Below are 9932 nucleotides of genomic sequence, written 5' to 3'. Positions count from 1 at the left end.
GAGCTGCTGTTATAGAAAATTAAATACCTTCTGACCAATCAGAATTGAGAATTCAATAAATAAATTAAATATGCTTAAGAAATCTTACTCTGTCTGGATTTTGAATATTTTTTAAGTCCACATACGTCTCTAAATGTACAAAGGTACAAACTACAACACGGTCTGTGAACCTCAAATATGGATGGAATCCAAATACTGAAAACATCAATATGGTGGAAAATCTCTGGTAAATTTCCATACACACTGAATATCATTGGTGCAAATGTAACTTGGAAGTAACTCTATTCAAAAAAGCTGCAACCATAAAAACTCATGAGTCTCCCTTTGCTTAAACTTCACTACACCGAAAAACACTCTTTTGTCTCTCTCTCTCTCTCTCTCTCTCTCTCTCTATATATATATATATATATATATATATGCATGCTAGAAGTGTATATGATTTATAAACATTTTGTTTGCACCCATATGCAATTAAAAATGGCGAAGACACAAAAACACAGATACAATTTGAAAGTTATAAATTTATTTTCCATACACAGACCTGCTTGCTTTCACATACACGTCTAACTTCCATGGCATTTCAGTCACCTGACAGAGCTCTCTTTTTATAAAGAGTAGGTTGGCGTAATCAATGACCACATATACGTAGTAGAGAAATAATATTATATAATAATATTCAGTCTCAAAACTTTTAGACCTTGGATATCAGTATTTTATTGTATCATTGTACATGTATAATATATTAAATGAAAAACTATTTGACAAAAAGGGAACTTGAAATGTATAGAAATGTAATAAATTCCAAAAGTTAAAGGTAATAATTAATTTTTAAAGCGTTATGGATTCCACTTTGCTTTCTGAGTCAGCGTATCTCATATTTGGCACATATTGAAATGGGAAGACTTCTTCAGAAGGTAAAGGATGTCTTGACATGAACACAGGAAAGATAATAGTAAAAGAAGTGACAGTTAAATGAACACAACATTGTAAGGTAGGCTTTAATTTTTTCTTTTAACCAAAAAAAGGTGAATACGACTGATTGGAGGACCACCATGGCGATTTCCTAATATTCCAGTTTGCTCATGTCATTGCTGAGAACCAATAGCAAAGCCGTAACCATGACCTCAGGTGTGCGGCCTAGAAAGGCCTCTACTACACTATCACTCTCATCCTCTTTTCCTTTCCGTTGCACCCTCCATCTTTGCTATGTGTGCTTGGCAAGGAAATAAAACAAGCAGGAAAACTCCATGAATTCTGAAGGAAACCACCATGGCAATCCAAAACAAAAGGACATTTTGGAAAGACGAATTCTTAAGTCTCAAAATGGAAAGTCAAGGATGACTATATATGGGTCAAAAACAAACAAACAAACAAAAAAACCCCACCAGATTCTGCAATAGTAACAATACGAATACATTATTTGGAATGAACAGATCAGAACAGCGCGGATACAAATAGAAAGCACGCTATTTGTTTTTGTTGTTCCAGAAATGGCATCTATTTGAGAACAGAACAGATCCCATCAGGACTGGGATCCTGCTGGATGTAACGGCATGCAAAAGTCACACAAGTAGGAGGTTTTTACTTTCATGCGATGCAGGCGCACATCTCCATTTAAGTCAGTTGTGAACTGGAGTGATGTAGTTGAGGTTGAGGAACTGTCAAGAGTCACAATTCACACATCATCACTGTCAACAGGATCTGAGGTTTTCCCCCCGGTGTTTTCTATTGATTCCAGGGGTGTAGGGTTTATTTAAAAAATAAAAAAATAAAAAAAATAAAAAAATTAAGCCACACCCATTTCGGATTTAAAGCCAAATACAGATATGAACATTTGGAGCACTAAATACCTTTTATTCTTGGTATTAGTACAGTAATGTGAATATTTACTCTGAATTACAAAATTTTCCCTTCAAAACTTTATTTCTTTCTTAATATGTACTGTTGTAAACATGTTTGAAAGCTAAATTCAGTGGAATGATATTTAATATCTATGCATATTAATAATTTTCTGTAAAATGAAAAGCCTTGAGGCAAAAAAAAAAAAAAAAAAAAAACCTTTCCTAAAGTCTTGTCTTTGACCCATATACTGTATATAAATATGATCAGCAGATAAAGAGAAAACGAAGAATCGTGTATGATTTTCTGCTTTCTTATTGGATTTAGTATATGTATGATGTTTGTGATGCTAAATACCACCACAGCTGGGTGTATGAGATTACTTCCTAATCGCTGTGATTTAGTTCCTTATGATAATGATGTGAATGTTACGTATATAAATCAGTACCTTAAGATACATGTAAGAGATGCGTTGTAGAGTGGTACGTAACGTTCCTTTAGCGGAAGATTTGAGGAGGTCAATTCGGTAAAAATGGAGCTAAACATAATAGAAGTGAAATATCATACCAAGCACTATGATGCACAAATATTATGTACTAAAGATTATGTGTGGTTAATAGGATTAAACTGATTCTGCAATTAATATGATAATGCATTATGTTTTGTGTTCTTTTTTTTTAGCATGCTTTCTTTAATATTCCAGAAATTGTGACGTGGTTAACGTATTCGCAGCCTTCTCAAATCTTCCGTGTGGAAAACATGCTAAATAGTCAGTCAGTATGGTGGATTTAGTTTGGTTTAGCTCATTATTTAACACTTACAAAAAGGGTAAGAATCATAGAACCTACTCTCTCCTTTTTGTTTTTTTGTTTTTATTTAAAAAAAAAAAAAAAGACCCTACAAACGAATCTCAAACATTTCTTTCCTTCGTCATCATTAACTCGAAGTGCACATTCACCCTGTCGGCTTGTATGGTTCTTTTTTTCTTTTTTTTGCGTCTTGTTACAGAATACCAGATGTGTTATGAAGTCTAAAACATAATGGATACCCAGGGTTGCCAGGGTCAAGCTTTTTTTTTTTTTTTTTTTTTTTTTTTTTTTTTTTTTTTAAACATATGTAGTGTTTTTTTTTTTCCTTCTTGTTTTAAAGCAAATTTATAATGAAATCTAATATCCAAACATAGGCAATTGCAAACAAAGGGAAAGTGTAAGTGCAGACAATGTATCTATGATGTACAGAACCACTTCTGTCTTAAGATCTATTGCAAAGAAAGGGAGATTATGGAGAGGACAATGTCTGTGCCAGGTGAGTAAAAAGGTGTATTGCAGATACTGTCTATCAGAAATTCTTCCTGATTCTAATTCCTGACTTTTTTGGGCTAGTTTCAGGTCTTTGTGCGTTTTTTGAGATTCTAGAATTTCTGAGACCTGGCAACCCTGTGGATACCCGTGACTGTCACTAGTTTATCTCTTACAAATAAGTATATGTTTGCGCTACATAGTTAGCCACAGCCAAGATACTTAGCGCTGGAATAGCCAGGGATCCCGGTTAGATACTGATTAGCGTAGCTGATATGAGATGGCGGCATTATAGAAACATTTCTAAAAAATATAGCTTGAATGTCAAAGTAGCAAACGGCAAAGCTTTGCAGATTAGAGGAACAAGCTAACATTACAGTACACTGCATCATAACTAAAGATAACATTATTGCAGATGTGAAGTTCATTCATTTCCGTGTGAATAAACTGACCAAAACTAACAGCAACCATAAATATGTCTCCTAGTTTGCAACTATACATTATGTAGCGTATATTGGGATGCTAAAATCGCTAGTCAGAAGCTTGTGTACAGATTTTACCACAACGTGAAAAGGTTAACTGAAGTGAAGAACGCTCTCTGCTCCAGATGAGCCAAACTAGCAGCTTTTGATGCTTTCTTGTCAGAAAAAAAAATATGAGTAATGGAAAGGACACTGCTATTTGAAGTAATTTTTTTTTTTTTACTTTGCTAATCATCCATACGCTAGCTCTGTAGCAAGTGCTACCATTCATGTCTAGCTAATGTTCTTAGTAGAATGTGAGCCATTTGTATTAGTATAATAGCATACACTGTTATTTCCTGTACTAACCTACATGCTGCTAGCATAACCGAAACTGCTAAGTTAGCACATTTGGCTGTCTGTAACTTATAGCTGGAGATTGTATTTGTTTAGCATTCCTGTGTTTTCTGTCAGCTTAAGCTGGGAATGTTAATGCACCACTAATTAGCATATTAGCTACTTGAATAAGCTAAAATAGATAGCCTATTCTCTTTTGTATAAAATATTTTTAAGATTTCCTTCAAATTTTCTTGGGAATCATTGACATGTATGAGTTATTTCTAATAAGAACACTAGCATCCTTTTTATTTTACAGACCAACAGACACGCTAGTTCAGACAACTCAATTAACCCCATATTTAAATACAGAACGTTTTATATGACCTTTTTGTTTTCTTTTTTTTTTGTGATATTTTGTGATGAGCGATTCTTTGATATCATACCGTTATTACAATGTTATGACATCACAGAATCCCTTCTTGTAACTGAAGATGTATCCAGGCAACCACATTATAGAACCGCGGTCCTGAGTGAGGAGAGGTGCATTGTGGGCAGGAAAGGCGGAAGGTGGGAAAGTCAGACCACGTCGATCTCCCTCTCTATGCCCACGTATTTGAGAGCGTCGGCTTGACTGTACCTACGAGGGATCCAGGGATGTACTATAAGTGAATATCAATGAGATGCAGGGTTTCAATCCAGTACAAGCTTTAAAAAGTAGAAATACATACAAAAGCAAGTTAGCTTCTGTGCTTAGCCGAACTCGGATGTCCCTCAGTAAAAGAAAGAGATTCTGCTAAATTGAGGCTGCTTCCATGGACATTTTGGTATTCATCAAAAACCATCACCTTACCACTGAATTCAACAAGAACAACATGTTGAACGGAACCTGGCACCAACACACAGCGCATACTCTGATGGAACTATGTGTCAGCCAATAGGAGACAGTCTGAGTCAGTCATTCGTGCTGATCCTGAATAAAATGGAGGAGGAACTAATCATGGTTGCTCACATCCAGAGCTGCTGCTTACAGCTGACTTTTCAAAACGTCACAAAGCTCACAGTGAACCTTGGCCTGCTACTCCGTTAGTGTGGGAACAAGAAGACGTCTTTTTTTATTACCTTATAGGTTATGGATTATGATGCTAGCTTGATGACAGGAATATAGCAAGCTAAAATGGAAAATTAAAAATTAATGTTGAATTTTCTCTAACCTTAGCGAGGTTTTGTTTGAGAACCTATTTCTAATGTTTGCGAGGTTTTGTTTGGGAATTTTCTCGAACATTTGTGAGAGGTTTTGTCTGGGGAATTTTCTGTCATTAGTTTTTTGCCTGCAATGAACTTGGATCCCATCTATGGTGGCCTTGAGCTTTTTTTTTTTTCCCTTGATTTCCATGCATGTTTTACCAAAAAAAATCTCTGCCTACCAACATGGCTATAACAAACCAGCAAAACATCAATGTTTCTCATCAATGAGTTTTTCACAGGAACCAAAATGTCCTTGTAACAGCAGCCTTAAACGCCACCTATTTTTATCCTACACTCCTTCAAAAAGCACTATTTCTCTCTTGTCAAGCAGCAGAAATTTTTCTGAACTGCACAAAACTATAATATAATTTAAATGATAAACTAAACTAAAAAAAAAAAAAAATAAAAAAATATATAAAATATTAATATCAAATTATAATATTATATCATTATATGTATAATCTTTTACATTTTAGTTTACACAAACACACAAATGTATGTGTTGTGGTCTGGGAAAACCCATTGGACATCTCTGTAGCTGAATTCTGAAATTGGGTTTTGGCCAAAATTTGTTTTTCCTGCCTATAACATATTTTGACATCCCTTTGTTGGTGTCAGAGGTTTCGAAGTATCCGACATACTTTGTTGGTTAGCTACGTCCCATAACGAAACAGACAATTCAGGAAAACCTGCAGTTTTCATAACAACATGTATTAGAATATATCTAACTTTTACTGTGTGAATGGTTTCCCCAAGTCACCACACACACGTGCAACGGCGTAGTTTAGTTTCACTGGAAGGAAACAACACAACAATGCAAACTTTTTTTTTGCAATGTGAATTTCAGTAACAATCCTGTCCAGCTCCAGATCCAATCTGCTGCACCAGATGCAACAATCTCTCCTCTTAGCTGGATGCGCTGGATCGGGCGTGTGTTTAGATTTAGAACCGAACACTTCAGGAAGCACAATGAATACAAAATGAATACAAAACCACACATGGAACAGACCGTGAAATCGTGTTGGTTCGTGTTTTCCTGAAGCCCTAATCAACATTACGGAATACCTGTAGTCGAAAAACAACTCCTCTCCCTGCTGAATGGCCCGTTTTGCAAAGATCCCGATGCGGTGGTCCCCATTCACCATGACGACTGCAACAAAGTCCACCAATCAGATCTCATCAAAACGGAGACTTTTTTTTTTTTTAAATTCTCCACTTCATCCTTAAACTAAGAAGCCGTACTTGCCTTTTGCGTAGCAGTTTGGATTGACTGAGTGGTTGGCGAAGCGAATCTTGTTCCCTTTTCGTGTCGCGTCCACCACAAAGTCTGTTGAGGTCAAACACAGTCACAGGAAGTGTACGATCTCTCAATGTGGAGGCGAAGATGTGTAAAATAAAGCAAGGAGGAATAGAAAATACAGTACATAAAATACGTACCATTGTTCAGGTTGAACAGGAAGCTGGACATGTACTTGTCGTAGATTCTGCCTCTTCTGTCTGCTTCATCTTGGGAAATAAGCTGAACATACAGGAGAGTAAAAATCGGATTGGGAATCGTAACATGGAGTGTAAAACTGCTCTGCATAAAAATTTCCTGTACTTATTTCTTCTGAAATTATTCTAGAGCCCACTTGCTATAGCGGATCAGGACAAAAGATATGCATCCTGGTGTACTATGATAGTTTTCTAATCACACATGGAAAATGATCCTTTTCAAAAAATCTGAACTAGATTTATTTAACTCATATGAACCAGTTTTATATGCAGTAGTAATGGACTGAAAATTCCTGGTCACATCTGAAATTCAGGTCATACTGGGCTGAAAACCATAACCAAAAAAATTCTCTTTTTAACCGAAATGAAATATCATTAAAAGATCATTTAGATAAAATAACGCTACTGTGACTTACAATAACAGAACATGGCTTTATTTTCTTTTATATGGCATTCAACAACATAACTGCAGAACTCTTCACTTGGGTGAAATTATCCCCAAAATGAACCTGAGCACCGTACTATGCAGTACTGTAAAGAAATTCTTCAGAGCAAAGATAACTAATGAAAGGAAACATTTCCAGGTATAAAAAAAACTGACTATAAAATGCAGAAACAGTAATTAAAAAACAAAACAAAAGCAAATTTACACTAAGAGTAATAATAAACACAAAAAAACTTATTGAACAAAGTCAAAATGTGCAAATGGTGATATGAAGATTTCTGTAAGAAGACAGTGTGTGTGTGTGTGTGTGTGTGTGTGTGTGTGTGTGTGTTGGATATCTGCACTGCACTTGCCTCTCCACAATACTCTGAGATGAACTCGTTTTTCTGAACCGGCTCCTTGATGAAAGTTCCCCATCCTGCTACATCTGACGGAGCCAGGAGCAGATGCTAAAGAGGTCAGAGGTCATGGCATTAAGCAAGTTCATTAAACTGGTTAAATTTAAAAATATATATATAAATATCACTCTGAAAATGATTTACATGCTAACAGATAATCTGATATTGATTTAATACTGAATTTCGAGGACAATTTATTAAAGCAAGCTTAAAGATATTGCATTTCACATATCACAGTTTACCCAACACTGTAAAAAAAAAAATTACACTGCAGACTTTGCTATGCTCATGTGTACGTGCAAATTAAACTTTAGGTTTTATTGTGCATTATTTCCAGCATTCCTGTACACCTTAATCTTTGGGAAGTGGGGCCCAATTGAGAAGTGATACAATCTATGTGGAAAACATGAGAATTAAATAAAATCCCTGAAGAACTGGATATGATTTGAGGCAGACTGTCATGAATTCAGTGTAATGAGTGACGCTTTCATGAATTTCATGAATTCATGACATGTGAGTTTTGTTTACATCGCCATGTGCCTGTGTTTTGGTCTTGTCTCCTCCCCATCATTGGTCTGTTACCTAATGTGGGCACCTGTTCTGAGTTCAGCCATCGGATAGTTTATCAATTTATACCTTTCTGTTCCTTTGTCTCTTGTTGAAGTCTCATTCAATGTGCGTTTCTGAGCCTTACTTTCCTGTGTTTTCCATTTCCTTATTTCTAGTTGTCCTTCCTGGTTTGGGACCTTGCCTTTTTGTGTGTACTGATTATGGATTATCATGGTTTTGGCCCTGCTACAGATATTGATTACTGGATTTGCCTTAATAAACAACACGCTGAGTTTATGTACACTATATTACCAAAAGTATTCGGTCACCCATCCAAATGATCAGAATCAGGTGTCCTGATCACTTGGCCTGGCCACAGGTGTATAAAATCAAGCACTTAGGCATGCAGACTGTTTTTACAAACATTTGTGAAAGAATGGGCCGCTCTCAGGAGCTCAGTGAATTCCAGCGTGGAACTGTCATAGGATGCCACCTGTGCAACAAATCCAGTCGTGAAATTTCCTCGCTCCTAAATATTCCACAGTCAACTGTCAGCTTTATCATAACAAAATGGAAGAGTTTGGGAACAACAGCAACTCAGCCACGAAGTGGTAGGCCACGTAAACTGACGGAGAGGGGTCAGCAGATGCTGAAGCGCATAGTGCAAAGAGGTCGTCGACTTTCTTCACAGTCAATTGCTACAGAGCTCCAAACTACATGTGACCATCAGATTAGCCCAAGTACAGTACGCAGAGAGCTTCATGGAATGGGTTTCCATGGCTGAGCAGCTGCATCCAAGCCACACATCACCAAGTGCAATGCAAAGCGTCGGATGCAGTGGTGTAAAGCACGCCGCCACTGGACTCTAGAGCAGTGGAGACGCGTTCTCTGGAGTGATGAATCACGCTTTTCCATCTGGCAATCTGATGGACGAGTCTGGGTTTGGAGGTTGCCAGGAGAACGGTACATTTCGGACTGCATTGTGCCGAGTGTGAAATTTGGTGGAGGAGGAATTATGGTGTGGGGTCGTTTTTCAGGAGTTGGGCTTGGCCCCTTAGTTCCAGTGAAAGGAACTTTGAATGCTTCAGGATACCAAAACATTTTGGACAATTCCATGCTCCCAACCTTGTGGGAACAGTTTGGAGCGGGCCCCGTCCTCTTCCAACATGACTGTGCACCAGTGCACAAAGCAAGGTCCATAAAGACATGGATGACAGAGTCTGGTGTGGATGAACTTGACTGGCCTGCACAGAGTCCTGACCTGAACCCGATAGAACACCTTTGGGATGAATTAGAGCGGAGACTGAGAGCCAGGCCTTCTCGACCAACATCAGTGTGTGACCTCACCAATGCGCTTTTGGAAGAATGGTCAAAAATTCCTATAAACACACTCCTCGACCTTGTGGACAGCCTTCCCAGAAGAGTTGAAGCTGTAATAGCTGCAAAAGGTGGACCGACATCATATTGAACCCTATGGGTTAGGAATGGGATGGCACTTAAGTTCATATGTGAGTCAAGGCAGGTGACCGAATACTTTTGGTAATATAGTGTATGTTTGTCCTGCATTCTCTAACTGCATGATTGACTAAATTTGGGGTAACGAGATTGTCTTTTCTGAACTAAACCTATACCTTTTTGAGTCCTCTCTGGATGCTGCAGTTCTTGCAGGAAACCTGTTTGCTGTCCCAGCGGTCCGAAGCTCCACAGGTCAAGCAGAGGTCAGGGTCACATTCACGCACGGCCAGGTAACACGGACACTGCTTAGTGTTACACTGCGTCTTACAGCGGCAGCCTGGGAAACGGTTCTGACCTGCACAAGGAAATGAAATGAAACTGAATAAACCTGATTACTGAGAAACTTTTA

The 9932-nt window shown here is 37.6% G+C and overlaps 1 protein-coding gene across 11 annotated transcripts in view; it reads right to left on the bottom strand.

Moving 5' to 3' along the window:
- Positions 1 to 503: 503 nt before the first annotated feature.
- ezh1 (enhancer of zeste 1 polycomb repressive complex 2 subunit) overlaps positions 504 to 9932 on the bottom strand; it is a 29273-nt gene continuing 19844 nt past the window's right edge. For 7 of the 11 annotated variants that reach the window (XM_053239224.1, XM_053239225.1, XM_053239222.1 and 4 more), the window contains exons 15-19: positions 9700 to 9878; positions 7475 to 7570; positions 6620 to 6701; positions 6429 to 6509; positions 504 to 6332 (exon numbers count right to left, since the gene is read on the bottom strand). In XM_053239224.1, coding sequence (XP_053095199.1) covers positions 5914 to 6332; positions 6429 to 6509; positions 6620 to 6701; positions 7475 to 7570; positions 9700 to 9878 — 857 coding nt within the window. In that variant the 3' untranslated portion in view covers positions 504 to 5913. The remainder of the gene's footprint in view (positions 6333 to 6428; positions 6510 to 6619; positions 6702 to 7474; positions 7571 to 9699; positions 9879 to 9932) is intronic. The other 4 variants (XM_053239227.1, XM_053239230.1, XM_053239228.1 and 1 more) reach the window with 3 other exon arrangements.

The sequence above is a fragment of the Pangasianodon hypophthalmus genome, chromosome 13 (genome assembly GCF_027358585.1).
Source record: "Pangasianodon hypophthalmus isolate fPanHyp1 chromosome 13, fPanHyp1.pri, whole genome shotgun sequence".
NCBI classification, from domain to species: Eukaryota; Metazoa; Chordata; class Actinopteri; order Siluriformes; family Pangasiidae; genus Pangasianodon; species Pangasianodon hypophthalmus.
Note: the sequence above shows the minus strand (reverse complement) of the source record. Positions and strands in the feature narration are given on the sequence as shown.